This window comes from Mesitornis unicolor, unplaced genomic scaffold, assembly GCF_000695765.1.
Source record: "Mesitornis unicolor isolate BGI_N332 unplaced genomic scaffold, ASM69576v1 scaffold1914, whole genome shotgun sequence".
Lineage (NCBI taxonomy): Eukaryota > Metazoa > Chordata > Aves > Mesitornithiformes > Mesitornithidae > Mesitornis > Mesitornis unicolor.
Window position 1 is genome coordinate 27,195 of NW_010181879.1, and position 16,599 is coordinate 43,793.

The 16,599-nt window shown below is 41.3% G+C and overlaps 1 protein-coding gene across 1 annotated transcript in view; it reads right to left on the reverse strand.

Moving 5' to 3' along the window:
- Window positions 1-16,599, reverse strand: part of MGA (MGA, MAX dimerization protein) — a 32,976-nt gene that overhangs the window by 8,476 nt on the left and 7,901 nt on the right. The window contains exons 9-13 of the mRNA XM_010183559.1: window positions 14,939-15,236; window positions 12,612-13,238; window positions 11,708-12,007; window positions 8,547-10,249; window positions 1,337-1,464 (exon numbers count right to left, since the gene is read on the reverse strand). Of these exons, the coding sequence (XP_010181861.1) occupies window positions 1,337-1,464; window positions 8,547-10,249; window positions 11,708-12,007; window positions 12,612-13,238; window positions 14,939-15,236 (3,056 nt within the window). The remainder of the gene's footprint in view (window positions 1-1,336; window positions 1,465-8,546; window positions 10,250-11,707; window positions 12,008-12,611; window positions 13,239-14,938; window positions 15,237-16,599) is intronic.

A 16,599-nucleotide genomic window follows, 5' to 3' on the forward strand; every position in this document is an offset into this window, starting at 1 on the left:
AAAGTTTTTCCCAACGCTACTCATCTCATGCACTCTATCCTCATTAACTACATTCCAACAGCCTAAAATTGCTCATTTTTATCCCCTGAAATTAACTTTTTCTTGTATAACTGTATGAAAGAAGGATACTGTTGAGCTTTCTCCATAAAGTGAACTCTATCTCCGATGCCATCATCCAGGAAAAAAATTGAGCTGTTCTGAAAGCTGCGGACTTACCCCATAGTGCAAAAGACAAACTATTTCACTATATGCCAATGAGAATAAATTCAGCCCACGACTGTCAGCTGCAGAACGTTTTGGTTCCTTTTTGAAAAAACACGGATGCAATACAGATGACAGAGCAATCCCTCCCCCACCAATCAAAATCCTCACAGTTATTACTATCCTAATAAATAACAGCAGCTTCCTCGTATCTCAGGAGCTTCAAGAAAACAAAGAACAATACACGTTTGAAAGAGTTATTTTTTACAAAACATGACGTCTGCTTTTCTCTCTCACTGAAAGATCTTCACAATTTATAGCGAAGATACCATCAAAGGACAAAAGTTGAGCTTTATCTCATAAGGAGAAAAATAGGAACCATTTAGGAGGTATAGAATACCTCCAAACAGATTTTTCAACGTTTATACAAAAGGTCTTCAAACAAAAAGAACTAAGGATGACACGTTCCCCATCTTTTGTTTAGTGCAACTGAGAGATATTCATGACGATCTTTACATACCTCCAGTAAGCCATGCTTTCACTTTGCATTTTGCCATTGTAAATGCAAGGGCAGAAACAATAATAAAAACAAACAAAAAACCCCAGAAGAAAAGCAACCAAAAAAAAGCGCCAAGCTAACCATGTAAAGCCTGTATGTAAATAGGAAAATACTTTCTTTGCTGGAGCAATGGTCTCAAAGACAAAGGTTTCATTTACAGGATCAGGGATTAAGACAATGACTGCTCCTGCCTGGAAATAACGAGTCCACCAGCAAGAGTAAAGAAAGCTTGCAAAATCACATTTAAAACAAAGATGGCCCTGCTCTATTCCATTTGCAGGAAGGGAGGCAATTCACTCATAACAGTTTTACATTACAAGATACACATCCCCGTGAAGAAATTAAAGAGGAGGGGAAAAAACAACAGCAAAAAAAAAAAAAGCTAAGACACCTTGAATCTACTCTTAGTTCTGACAGCCCCGTCCTCACAGACACTGGGGACCACCAGTGCCCAGGAAGGCCTGGCACAAGCCTTGCTTTATCTTACCATCACATTAAACCTGTCGTTTAATGGGTTCATTCAATGCCAGCCCATCGGTAAAATACCAAACTGTAGTGCTCTCCAAGGATGCTTACTTCTGTCTGGAAGGTCGGATATAAGCAGCTGTGGCCTTCAGACGGGCAATGTTAATCTTCTCTGAAAGCTCGTCCACGGTCTCAATGTCCACCTGCTGCTCGTCATCCTCACTGTATTCACACGCATCCTGGAACAGTTTTTGTTTTGTTTTTTAAAATGAGTATCTACTTAGCAATAGAGCTCAGGCCAAAACAGTTTCACTTCAGTCTCAAAAGAGATTACATTATAACATTAAGAACCATTACAGAACCAACATCTCCAGCTACGCTGGCCAATAAACAGTGCTAAGCAGGTGGTTATTTTAACTGTCACCTCGATGAATTCCTCCCACTAGCAACTCTGCAAAATTAATTTTGGTAAGGGCAAAACCCATCTCTGTCATTTATGCTTTTATGTTAGCTGAGAGAAAAAAGTTTTCACAGGGCAGAGCTTTCCTGCCTCCATTTTCAAGTAAGATTAAGCTGCCTTTACAACCTACTGCTGTCTCGCTAACAAACATTTGACAGTAGTTGAGATAGTTATCACTTTGATAATGGTCTCTCACACCTAAAAGAGCAAGCCAGAACATCATACAACAGCCTTCTTTGGGCCATACAGTAACTGCTTACATGATGAACAGTATGATTTTGGCTCTTTCTGAAATGCTGCCCCATAATTCTTTTAAATATTTATGATATTCTGAAGACTACTTTTCCTCCATGCTTGCCCGACCAAGAAAACTTGCTACCATCTGTAAAGACAGACAGAACAACTGCAGTGCTGTAGCAACTGCAAGAATTAAGTATCAATCTAGTGGCCATTTGTAGTACCAGGTAATTCCTCCTCCCCAGCAAAACAAGCCTTATTCAAATAATTTTTTCTATTAGTCTTTATTGAAGTTTTGTATATTATAATACTTGATCTGCTTACAGATTGCAGAACTGTTTATCCTCCTTAAGAAAATGTAATCATACTTCCATCCTGTACTCTATTCCATCCAGTTCCCTGGACTAACACAATCTTGTCCTCCTCCTATTCTCCTCTTCTGTCTTTCCTTCCTTCTCTTTGTCCACTGTTTTCTTTTTCTTTTTCTTTCTCTCTTTTTGAGGACCTGCAATCTCCTTCTCTGAACTGAATACTTACCTGAAAGTGATGCAAACAGTTAATCACAAAAAACACCAAGTGCAGAACAGGAAAAAAAAAGGCAACGTGCAATACTGGATCAGCAACTGGCCTCTAATAAATGCTTTTTGTAATACTCATTATTTAAAGTTACCTGCAACTCATGCTGCTGTTTTAAGAAACTCTGATTAGAAAGGAGAAAACATTGCAGTTACTCAGCCAACCACAGATCGGGCTGTATACAGCACTAGAATGAAAATAAACAAGAGCAGCCTACTTATGAGCATACCAGTATAACTAACAAGGGGTTAAGGATGCACGTTTCCAATCATCAGTCATGAAATCTACACCTGTGAAATCTGCAGGTTAGTTTTAAAGGGACTCAATATCAACCAGACAGTAAATCTTAGCTGATAATTGCCTTTTTGACAGAGAAGCGGGATCTCTAATAACCTAGTGTTTGATAGGGTCTTCTTCAGGCTGACTAAACACAGCCTTTCCTAAACCAACAAAAGAAGAAACACACGACCCCAAATCCCACAGCTCATAGCAGGGCTACCTAAAATTTAAAGATCAACATAAGAACTACAATTTTAGTTACGGATAGCACAGAGTGGCCACCACCCTGGATCATGCTGCTAGAGAAAATTACCAGTATTTTTCAAACCCTGTGTAATACATCTTCTCCCGTGGCTATGTGATCAAGGTTACAGAAAACTGAAAACAAAAGTAGTGTGATAGAAAATAAGCAAGTTTGCTCTCCTTTACTAAAAGCTACACTGGGGATATAACCTTTGTAAAGTATAGCAACATACACCTTGTAGCAATCCAGCCTCTAGTAAAATATTTAGTGAGAGTACGTGTCTATATTTTTATATATACACACATATAAAAGGGTGTATAAACTAGAGTGTGTGTATACTACATATCTTTTACATCTGCAACACTGCCTGCAGAATTTTCCAGTCTTAAGAACAACAAAACCACGCAGCATCTTCCTCTGAAAAACCACTCAAGTATTCCCACGTCTTCCATCCCTTCTGTTCACATCCTGAGTGGTCTTTAGTTTGCAGAAGAGGAGACTGAGGGGAGACCTCATTCATGTTTATAAATATTTAAAGGGTGAGTGTCACGAGGATGGAGCCAGGCTCTTCTCGGTGACAAACAATGATAGGACAAGGGGTAACGGACACAAACTGGAACACAGGTGGGTCCACTGAAATTGGAGAAGAAACTTCTTCTCAGTGAGGGTGACAGAGCACTGGCCCAGGCTGCCCAGAGAGGTTGTGGCGTCTCCTTCTCTGCAGACATTCAAAACCCGCCTGGACGCCTTCCTGTGTAACCTCATCTGGGTGTTCCTGCTCCGGCAGGGGGATTGGACTGGATGAGCTTTGGAGGTCCCTTCCAATCCCTAATGTTCTGGGATTCTGTGTGATTCTGTGGTCCTACAAAGTGCTGATACTATAGACTGTGTAAAAAGAGGTATAAACGTCTAAACTACTCACTTGCAGAGAAGCTGACACCTCTTCCTGTACTATGAAGTATCAAGATATAACTGCTGAAACAAAGAAAAGCAATGCTCAGGTTATCAGCTATAGCTGCTAGATCTCAACAGAAAAGCATCCTTACTTCTACACGTTGCTGTGCACATTCCCATGTTATTTGTTAAGCACACTCCCACGTTATCTACTCTCTCTGTGCTTGTAAAAAGTCAGGTCTTTTGAAAAAGAGCGAGCAAGGCAAGTGACCTCAGATGAGAAACTACCAGCCTTGGAGAACAATCTCGCTCTCTCTGTCAAAGACATTTCTAACACGTGCTGACTTTAGAGACACCATTCTTTTGTGCCCAGGAAAGCAACTCTGATCTCTGCTGAGCTCTGTATTTGGAAAGGAGATCAGTAAGTTATTCTATTATTACTACTAACATCTGGGGTTTCTTGCAGCTTTCCTTCAGAGCAGCTATGAATCTGTATTCTACCTTGCTAGTTCTTGTTCTAAGTATAAAAAGCAGCATGGAGGTAAAACAAATTCTCATCTGACTTTGAAGATATGGCACTAGCACTGGCAGGAACTTAAGGAAATTCTGCTTGTGCACGAAAGCCCATAAAATCCTTACTTGTTCCATCTTGTAAACATTCTCCTGCAACACTAGACCTGTTAACACTGTGATCAGGCAGAGCACAGAGAAAAGGAGCTGTCTTTACCAAGGAAGCAGCGCAACACTTTGAACATGTCAGGCTGGTCGGGGGCTCCACGTCACCCCTACTCCCCAAAACAGCAAGAGAATGTGCAACACTTTGAACGTGACAGGCTGTTCAGGGGCTCCACATCACCCCTACTCCCCAAAACAGCAAGAGAATGAAAGTCAGGAGACACCACATCCCTGGGACCTTGGTGAGGTCCAGTCAAAAACTGCTCACAGTGTAGATCCAGAACATAAAAGCAGGGGCTACAGAAACAGTGACCAAGACTACACTGCATTTCAGCATAAGTACTTCATCAACTTTCAACCGCTGCCTGTGAACAGTACACAGCTTTGTTTCAAGTCAGGTGGCTTTAAGAAATCTTTAAGTTCTACTGTATCAAATCTCACTTGAAGAATATCACTTCTGCAAAGAGCCAGCAATTTTTCAACAAGTCCTCCTCACACTTTCTTGACTCGTTACAGACTTTGAGAAGATCCTGCTTTAATGAACAGAACAACTTTTTGGATGCATTATTTTTTTAAATCAAGACATTTTGTTCTTAAGACAGCAGATGCATCCAAGTTGCCTTTAAGTCAATTCAGTAGCTCCCCTATTCAAAAGCAGAGACTGATCATTTGCGCAAGGTCACAGAAAGGCAGGAAAATAAAAACAACTGCAGATTGCTATGCCAGGGTCCACAGAGTGAACTGAGGATGCACTGCAAGACCCAGAGCGCTGAAATTCCAAGAATTCCTCAGCTGAAGAGATCAACATAAGCTTGAATGTGAAATTAAAGCCTACTAACTGCTAAGAGCAAAGGGAAGGGAAAGCAAAAGAGAATAAGTTGGAAGATACCAAAATTACACCATCTCCCCAGACGCAGCCCTTCTGTTGAGCTACAAGTGATCTAAACACACAGCATAGATGCTTTCACAGCCTTTTTTAAATCCTCCCCAGGCCCTGATGAGAGAAGGAAAAGCCCCATAAAGCCAGAGGGGAAAAACAAAAAGGCTGAACAAAAGCTATTCAAGCAGAGACACTATTTAAACTACAGAACTACTGAACAGATACACGCCATGATGTCAGAAATATTGAATGTGCAAGAGGTACAAGGTTACGCAATTTTAACAGGTCACATTTCATGACAACATAGTTGAACTACCTCATTTCTGGATCTGCCTGCTACACTACAGATTTCTGTCTCTGCAGACTTCATGCATGGTCTGTACCAAAAGCTCAGAACGCGTGAGAGATTGTTACAACTGAAATCATCCAAAAATACGTCACTTGCACTTCTTATTAAACTTGCAGTGCTGTAATAATTCCAAGAGTTGCTTGTCATTATGTTCAGCTCAGAAAACAAACAAGTGCAAAACACAGAGGAGCATTTAAAATAAAATAACCCACCAGAGAGAGAAGCTGTCATTACACCAGTAAGTTAAGTGGGACCATGGGACTCTCTGTAGCATTTAAACACCAGAAGAACCCCAGCAGGGTTTGGCTTAAGGCAACAAGCACTCATGTGAACAATTCACATACACAGTCTGTGACAGACCAGCCCAAGCAGTCATTCTCAACAAGACTTTAATGTGCAACTATCATGGCTTGGAGATCATGAGTTTAACATCACCTCCCAGACCACCACACTGGAATGTTTTCAGACACAAGGTCCTGACATTGATTAGTTTGCTAAGAGAGACATCTGCAGGTTTTATTCATGTCACCAGACCCAAGACAAACAACCCTCCTGAGCTTCCCTTGATGCAATTCAGGGAAATGCAAAAGGGGAAAGATACCACCTCAGGAAGCTTCTCTCTTTTTGTTGAGGAAAGGAGGAGTCTGTGAGAGTCTCTTGAGCTAAGTACACAAAGTTAGCACCAGATAAGAAGGCATCCCGAAGAGCATTGATGTGCAGAATTAAGAACAATGAAGTCATTACTGCAATGAGAACCAGTGTGGGGAAATGCACCACACCAGACACATAATAGCTACTACAGGTAAGCAGTAATCACCCTCTCACTCGAGTTTCCCAGGGTTTTGATGGATATTCCCTGACTAAGTGAAACCAGTCCATATTCCAAACTAGTAGTGAAAGAGCTGTCATCAGTATTTCCACTGAACGAAAGTATTAGTGGACATGTGTGTACACTTTGCTTCTATGTTTCCACTAGCTTAATGAAACAGATAAACATCCTCTAGTGGTCTGTTAATATGATCTGACTTCGTCCAGTCTGGCAAAAAATACCAGTACAGCCTGTCTCGTAAGCACTACGCTGACAGAAGAGTGCACTCTTTTTTCATCAGGCATCAACATGCGGACTTAACCTGCAGGCAGCACAGACTAACAAACCCCCACAAATTCCAGACAGGTTTTTATAGTCCTCTCGGACCTAATTCCTCAGCTTTACTGCTCTAGAACCAAAGCTACCTCACTCATGTTTGTGTGATCACATGCTGAACACATATCCGTACGCAGGGCTTACCAAAACCACACCAGTCAAAACCTGCCTGGTAAGTTTGTTCCAAAACAAACATTTCTTACAGTCTCTGATAATTACTTTTTTGTTTCATTATCTTTTTGCAGGACAAAAGAAAATACATCTCTAAAACATCGACTCTGTTAAGAGGCTACTCTGTGACCCAGACGTTACATTACCTGTTGGCTTACCAAGAGATTCCCAAGACTGCCTTGTCTGGAAAGTTTATGGGGCAGCTGGCACGAATTACCCATGGCTCTCAAAACCTGATGGTAACTCTGCTGAACTTACTGAAGGACTGTCACCATCCAACTCAAGACAAGATAGCAACAGCTCTGTTTTCAGCTTGAAAGAACTCCCCAAAATCACATCTGCTTTTAGTTTCCTCACCTTCACGCAGCTCAGATGCTATCATCTTGCCTGAGAATGGTGAGCTGGAATACAATCTGGTTAGTTAACTCTTCTGGAAGTTACATAGATTCTTTGGAAGCCAGAGTTGCTGACTTAATTGAGTTACTCTGGATATGGTGACAAGAAAAAGAAGTCTACATTGGTTTTCAAGTGCAAGAGGATTACATTAACACAAAAGGCCTAAAAGAATGACAGACTTTCAAATTCCTGAAGACACTAGCATCATCTCTCCTATGGCTGTTTGCTCTTCAGTTCTTCTCCAGTTTAACCTCTCTATTCCCACTTCTATCTCATCCCAAGAAATGGCTACCTTATTTCTTATGTCCATTTCACTGACTCACAAAACCACGACTTCCTAAATTTTAAGTAACAATGCACTGTTTCTTAAGTACTGATACATAAACAGTGCATCAAGGAGTTACATGTGAGATCTGATGGAAATGCTATGAGTGTTAAAATCTAAATATATCTTAACTACACTAACCACAATGTTTTCCCCTTATTCTGTGACTTCTGGAACAATTTTTCTATCAAATATGGAATGACAGCTTTCACGTTCTACTTCATTTTTATAGCCCTTAGTTAACAATTATTTCTGGAAGGGATGTTTGAATCTCTCCCTAAATTCCTCCTGAACTTTAGTAATAAATCTAAGTAGAAAGAAATATCTTATAATGACAGAAATACTACTCTGGGTACTACAATTTAGCATCACAGGTCATATAACAAGGAACTGAGTTGCTTGAGTAAATACTGGAGGAAGACAACATGCAACAGTTCTATTACAGCTTGCTCAATATGCCCCCACCATCTGAAAAATGGACACTTCCTAAAAGGCCACTACAATGCTACCTATAAAAAAGCATGCAGCTAAGAAGAAATAAATTGTATTTTGAACCCAGATCTAGATTAACTAAAGAGACTGAAGTCCAGAACACAACCATCGTACAGGGTCTTTTAAATCCATGGGTTGTGACCGGTTAGTTGGCCATTTAAACAAAGTAAAATCCCTTCATAAATAGTTAAATGCTTACCACTTTTTCAACATCTACTTCCTCTTCACTTGGGAAGTCAGAAGCACCATCCAGCATCTCATCAGCCGAATCATCAGTTTTTTCATCATCATCATCCTCGTCATCCTCCTCCTCTTCTTCCTCTTCCATATCATCAGCAGTTATGTCAACAGTTGGCACATAATCCTTTTTCTGGTGCCTGGGTTCCTGTGCCCTCTGTTCTGGCGGCAGGAAGTCGCTTTTCTCAAGTGTATCAGCTTTGTTATCCACCTCACTTTTATTTTCTAAAGCAGGTACAATGCTAGATATTTTACTCCAAGAGCTGTTGACGTGTGTCACGATATCATGACCTGTTTTCATTTCTTCCTGAGAATCACAAGCATCTTGTTCTTTGTTGTTACTGCCTTCCTGCCCAGCTATGTTTGCTTTTCCTTCCTCAGTACTGACTGTATGCTCTTCTCCTGAAGCCTTATCTTGCTCTTCTGCAGAACTGATTTCAGACTTACTCCCTTTTTCCTCTCTTACGCCTTCTGCTTCTGTAGAGCCCTTGAACTCCTTCCTTTCCACATGTGGCTGCACAGTATCATCCTGGCATTCTTGTATGTTCTGAGACGGTTCAGTCCCTCTCTGCTCCTTGATTTCCAGCTGTGTATCTTGCTCTTGTTGACTCTGTAACTGCCCAGAACTTGCCTTGTCATCCTCCTTCATCTGTGTCTGTCCACCTCCTTCCTGCTCTTTTACTGGTTTCTCTTCCTGTTCAGCGTGTATTTGTTTCTTCTCATGGTTCTTCAGCTGTGCAGCCTCTTGAATCTTGAGGCTCTGTGGATGTTCATTATTCACAGAAGCAACCAGAGACTCATCTGATGACCCACAAACAGTTTCACAGTTCGTTGAAACAGCCTCCACTACAGTTTCAGAACTGACAGAATCCTTTTTCTCCTCGGAGGCCTCTTTCTCTTCCTCATCGTTTGGCTTCTCACTGATGTACGAATGGTCGGATGATACGACATCTGCGGAAACATCGTGCTGAGAAGAGCAGCTGTCATCACATGAGCTCTCCAGCACCTTTGAGTCCTTCTCCACCGTCTCTAATGTAGAGGAATTTCCATCAGGTGCCACTGTGCCAGATCCTGACTCTTCAACAGTACTGGACTGGTTAACTGACAATTCATTTTCTTCTTTTTTCTTATCTGACACTGTGACCTCAGACTCTGTAACTTCAGTGTCATCTGAGTGCGAAGCCTTCCCATTCTCTTTCTGCTGTGCAGCACCCACGTCCTCTTTCTTGCATATTTTCCTGTAATCCTTCTTCAGCTGAAGAGATGCAAAATGGTGAAGAATGGAGTTTGGCACAGTTTTCTGTCCTGGGAGCTGAAGTAAAGCAAAGCTACCAGATTGGAAAGGTATGATATTAGCAGTGGTAGCTGGCAGACCACCTGAGCTGCAGGTTATTTTAGGTTCAGAGGCCGTTTGATTTGTCACGCTGCTAGCAGCTGGAGGAGAGATTCTCAGAGTCAGAGTGCCGGCCTGTGACACAAAACTTGTTACTGAAGGAAGAAGAGAAGACGCTTGAGTGGTTACGTTAGATGTAGGGGATGACTTTGGTACTGCAGTTTGTACAGCTGGATTTGTGGCAGGAGAAGTGGAAGACACAGAGGGAGTGGGCGACACAGGTGACTCAGGAGGCTTAGAAGGTGCAGGCAACCGGATTCCTACAACAGATCCTGTGAGGAAAACAAAACATCAACTAACAGTTCCTTAAAGCATTTTCTTTCTTTTAGCTTTAGTATTTGATGCTGTACCAGAAGCAGCCAGCACTTTCAGGGATCACAATGCAATCGGGTATTTGACCGCAAGTTCTCAGTGAAAGAGCCGGTACTGCATAAAGACATAGAAAATGCTGAATTTTGACACGGGACACACCAATAAAATACATCTACTATTCTAACACTAAAAGATTTAATGGCAAGTTCTAGCATTAAGCTTTTTAATCAATAAAGGCATTACATTTAGGTATCTTTCCCATTTATAGGAAAACAGGAAAACGGGGATTTTCTCAAGGGGAAAAAAAAAAAAGAGTATTCTATTTAAATATCCTTTTTTCCCCCCTCAGAAAGAGCTTCCACAGAGAAAAACTATGACGAGATTACACAATTATACCACAATCTCTTTTACCTTAATGAAGTCTTCTAGGCCATTTCAAAACTCCATAAACAAGGAGGAAAGATACCACCACTGGCAACTAGTTTCTCTTGTACAGCAAAAGCCCCAAACCATAAAGGAATTCAATGAACTTTTTGATTCTTTACTACATCTCATGCTCAAACCTCAACTAAGGCACAGGACCATTTTCTCTCCTCCCCCCAGTTTTGTCATCTGCTGTTCTTGCTCTCCCCTCTCTCTTTTCAGTAGCACCCTGCCTCCCTCTCCTCAAGATGCTTCTTTATAAAAGGAGAACAGAAGAAAAACCCTACTGGGAAGTAAACATGCACTTACGTATGTTTTGTTCACAAACATGTTTTATTAACAATACCTATACCATAGCATGCTCAACAAGCATCCTATCGATTTGCTGTAAGATACCTGCAATCTCTAACTCTTCCAACCCTGTCCTCAACTATCAAATAAAGAGCTGAAAATCAAACCTTTTCTTCTCACACATTAAGGAAAAATAACCCAGCAATTTTGCAGTGTAGTTTAACATTTTAACTGAGTATCTGCTGTAAAAGCCTAAAAAACCTGCAAAACAAACCAAAACAGAGCAGCTCACCCAAGGAGACACAGCTAACAGCTCATTCTTTTTAAAAAAATCTCCAAGAATGATTTTGAATTTTTTATTTCAATTATTTATTATTGAATTCATCTATTGAATGATGAACAGAATTTAAGTTATGACAGTACAATGAACGTGACTCCTTTGCCACACAGAGACCCTTTTACTTGCTGCTCAGAACTCCCAAATTCTGGTGACTTAGCTACTAATTGCACTTTCTGTATTTTAGAGACGTGGTATTTAAGTTGAAGAACACACTGTAATTATTTAGATGTAATAAACTACTCAGGCAGAACCAAATTAGACTCTGTAAAATTACTTCCAGCAGGGTAAAGAAGCATCAGAGGCACATTTATTACACTGTTAATTTCTAGGTAACACATCGGTCAAGAAACACTGGACGTTGTACCTGGATTGCGGAACATCACCGGCTGCACGCTGGGCTGGGCACCTGCAGCTCGAACCTGCTGCAGAGGGACAAGCTGAATTATCTGCCCGTTAGGATGCCTGAACAAGTTCACACCACCAGGGCTCCTGAGAGGCTGAAGAACCATCCTCTGCCGCTGACCAAGCTGTGCGTTGTTCAGCGGTCGCAAAGCAGGAGACGTTTGATGCACTGGGATCAGCAACAACCGAGGTCCCACACGTTTATCTGTTTCAGAAGACATCTTCGGAGGAGTCTTACTTACAGCTTGTGGAGCAGCATCTTCTGAAACATTGAAAAAGTTATATAAAAATCAGCTTAGGAGAACAGCCTACAAATCAGGCATCACCCCCATGAAAACAAGCACAAACACTCTGGAAACAACTGGATCTCTTCCAATTTATTTGAAAGTATTTTTTTCTTTTTATTCACAGAACGCACATAGAACTAACCAGGCCAGAACAGTCTTTTCTATGCAGTTCTGTCAGCATTTCTCAACTGTGACTCAGATGACTTCCACGTTAATGACAAGAGAGTAATTTCATACCTACTTCTTGGACTCCATACTGTGAAATTCTAGCAGTCACAGCAGTAACTGTGCTATATGTTTTTACGGACCCAGAACTGATGTGAGACTTCCAGCTCATTTCATAGGGGTCACTGACCAGATAGCTACACTTTTTTCCCTCCTCTACTGGCTCAGCCTGGAATAAAACAAGCAACATAACAGACTGCATTTCTTATCCTACTCTGGAAAGAGGGCTGAGGCAAGTAAATCTGTATTTAAATCGGGTTCTACAGTTGCGGACTGTATTGCAGCTACAAAGGAAGCAGAATTTTTTTTTAAAAAGAGTGTTTGCAGTAATAGCCCCAAGCACCTAAGCCTTACCTCTTTTCGGATTCAGTGAAGGACCTGAATTAACTCCTGACAGTATAATTGGGACAGAGAGAGCAGAGGAAGCTGGTGTGGTCACCACAGATGTAGCTGTTGCAGTTGTTGTCAGTACAACCGTAGAAGTGGATGTTGTGACAACGGAACAAGTTGGTGTTGTTACTGCAGTTTTAGGGAGTGATGTGGTTGCTACTGGTGCAACAATTCCTGTAGCTTTTGTTATGTTCACAGTGGCAAGAGGAGTAGTGGATGAGGGAGCAGGACAGGCGCCAACTGCAGGCGTTGCAGGAGCAGCTGTGACTTTATCTGCAGGAGGGCAGGCAGGTTCATTAGCTCTTGTTTGGCTAGGAGTGGTCACAGTAGATGCTGCCACACTGGTGCTTTCCACAGTAACTGGAGAAGCGGTGGTGGCTGTAGTGGCCCCAGGTGAGACTGTGCACTGAGCTGGGGATGGCCTTGAGGGAACCACGGGAGCGACAACCATTACTGGGGTAGGCTTGATACTGAACCTCTGTGGCCCTGACACAGGCTGGCGTGCGCTCACTCCAGGAATCTTCTGCTGCAGAGCTCCAGCTTTGTTCATCACAAACTGTGTGAATACGCCACCAGGTGAGGGTCGTGCAGCTGCAAATAAAAACCTGCAGGTCAAAATTTTAATAGATTTCCTCTTTGCTTTTCACGAGGTGCTACGACTGTAATTGCAGCATGAACCTGAGCTTCCATTCTCTTTGTATCCTGTAATTAAATTGAAACCTTTATGGCAGTCCTGAATATGCCTTACATATTGCAAACATGTCTGCTTTATTCCACTTCTATAGCTTTCTGTTCCATTTCTTCCTGGCCACACAAGCAAATCAGGTCTTGAGGGACTGTTCTTTATTGTGAAACTATGAACTAATTCTAATTACAGTACAGGAAAACAAACACCTAAGTGAAATAATGGGCTCAAAGTATTTTCTAAACCTCAAATTCTTCCTGTAACAGCTTGTGTGATCTTCCTCTTTCCTCAGCTTCTTGGTTTTCATCCCCCTTCTACTGTATCCACATCTTACACAGCCATGGAGGAAAAGGGTGGGAGGGAGGCAGGATTTGCCACGTCCCCTTCTCATTGCAGTGAGGACTGGATAGGACAAATTTAATCAACGGGAAGTAATCATTAGTGGGAGCATCCTTTCCCTCATCCCTTGTTCTCCAAGGGACCAGTATACTGCATCTACATCAGTCTAGAAGCCTACAAATGAGCACCAAAGGCACAGAAATCACGGAGCAAGCCCAACTTAAATACTCTAGTTATTTATGGATGTAGCTTCTTTAACACGGAGTATGCCCAAACACTTTAGTCACGTATGCAACAATTTCTTCACCCATCAATAAAATGCAGCCAGCTCTTCATTATTGCATAAACACAAAATGCAAGAAGTTTTATTACAGGACAAGAAAAAACAACACACCCATTTTACACGACAATTAAAATTTAGGCAGAAAGAAACAAAACAATCCATCAGAAATTAAAGTTTTGCCAGGACACAGGTAACATCCTTTTCTCTTGCAAAGCTTCTTCAGATCTGTAATTAACACGTGGCCTATGTGGATGGGGACTACTTTTTTCTTTTTTTTTTTTTTTTAAACTCATGCAAAATACAATAAAGGCAACTTCCTCTCTTGCCATGCTGAGGTAACCACTTCAGTACCAACTCAAGCACAAGTACCACATGCTTCTTCCAAATCTTTTTTTTCCACTCAGAGGGCTAAGTCCAACCCGGTTTAGCTTGTGAAATACGATGAGACTACAGGTCAGTGTGGTTATTGGCTGCACACACCAGTTGTTTTGCTAATCCAGATTTGGACCATCTTGTCTTTCGCTGCTGCCTCGTGCATCTTTGCTGGTCACAAGAATTGCAACTGTAAGTGCAACATCATCAGAAAAACTAACATCGAGGAACCACAGGTTAGAGTGATCCTTTACTCATTTAAAGTTAAGATGATGTTTGATGAAAAATAATTTAAAAATCACGGTAAGAAAACTCGCAAAATAAGAATCCAAGCTTAACATTCAGCATATCTCCATCCACTCTTCCTTGTCTCTTGAAAACGTGCTCTAGTAGTATTAATAAAATAACTCACAGTCAGCATCTGCAACCTTATTCTGAAGTCAAAATAAAACTTTCTGCTTCAAAGAGGTATTTACTGCTGAGGCAGTTTAGGTAGGCAATGCAGCCAAAGGCAGCATGCACTGCTGCACAGAAATCAACAGCAATGCTGTACACTTCACTTTTTACTTCAGCTTCACGCAATTTAAAACACAGTAATAAGTTCAAACCTACCTATCTGTCTCTGTGCTGGGACATGAGTTTTCAGAGTCGTCACAGTGGGGGTTGAAGTAGTGCTGGTGGAAGATGTAGTTTTGGGTGTTGATGTTGTGGGCACCTGGACTGATGGTGTCCCAGAAGCAGCTGCTTTAGCATTGGATGCTACCTTGTTGATCACAGTACTGAGGGTTGAGATATCAAGTACTGTGGGTCGCAGCCTGCCTGTGATATAAGCTGCTAGCCGATTGGCGGGATGTAATGCCCCCATCTGTCCCAAAAGCAGTTTGGCCTGAGGATACCTTTTATCATTAACCTGAAAAAAGTGGAAAACGGAAATTTTGTGAAAAGAATGCTAATTCACCACCTCGGGAGAGGCGTTTTATTCCATGGGACTTCCAAATGTCTTTTTCAGAAAACCACTGCAATTCAGAATGGGAATTTCCTTACTAATTCTAGTACTAATTTCCTTACTGCCCAGGAGAACGTCAAACAACTCTTTCATATCTTTGTAGTTCAGATTTTAGATGCTACTCAGACTCTCACATGCAACCACAGAGTCCAAAGGAGCATGTGAAATCACCGAAACCAGACAGAGTGAAGCTAGCACTTATTTTTCCTGTCCTTTACTTATGCTACAGTCCTAAATAAAAATCTGATGACAATTTTGGATAAAATTCTCAAGCCTGAACACCACCTAGCATCACAGAAGAAAGAATACTTATGTCATATACATTGGGACAAAACTCTAAAGAGCTTGTAAAGCTTTATCAGCTTTTTGCTTGTCTGTACTGTCATTTGATTCTTTACTTAAGGTATTACAAGTTAACTCACTTCAAAGTTGGAGATGTAAGTGACTGCATGGGAGAGAAGAAACAGCATCTTTCTGAATGTCAGGCTTTATGCCTAGTGGTCAATGGGAAGTTTTGGTAGCGTTGCATTTTACTTTCAGGTTGTTTGATAATACCTTCTAAAAATCAAATGTATCTAACACACTGTACTAAATAACACCTTGACTCTTTTTATTGATCAACTTTTACTAAAAGGAGGTAATCTCCCTCTACATTTTTTCTCTCTACTAGCTTTTCTTTGTGAGGGTGCCGTATCTGCAAAGTGCCGTGAAAATAAATCCTACTCTCGTTTTCTAATTTGTATGCCTTTCCTGAAAGTGGTGTTACTATAACCACAAATACCTCTGATTGAAAAAGATCACCCTAGCATTTCATCAATTCATAATACCAAGCCGGCAGCATGAAACTGCAGGGAAAGGACTCGCTTTGAATTTAGGATTGTACAATCTCTTGATGAACAACAGATACTCTGCAAAGAGAACGCAGGCTACTGACGAAGATTAATAGTAAGCTGTCACAATAAGCAATTTTATGTTTACAGTTTCATTTTAAAGTTTTGTCCCAGTGTACAGTTCCTCAGAAAATGATCTTTTTCGTGGCCTCTAAAAGCCATTCATTTATAAGCATTATCCATCAAATGCTTCTGGAAGGAGCTTTCCAAAGCACCAAGATGATCTTGAAAGATGTTCTGTCCTTGGGCCACCAAGACCCAAACGGTCAAAAGGGCAAGCTAAACCTAAGATTTGAGACTTCCAATCAGATTGCCTACTATTGAGTCAATCTTGAAAGGGATAAGCTTATGGAGAGGCAGGGATGCCACCAGATAAC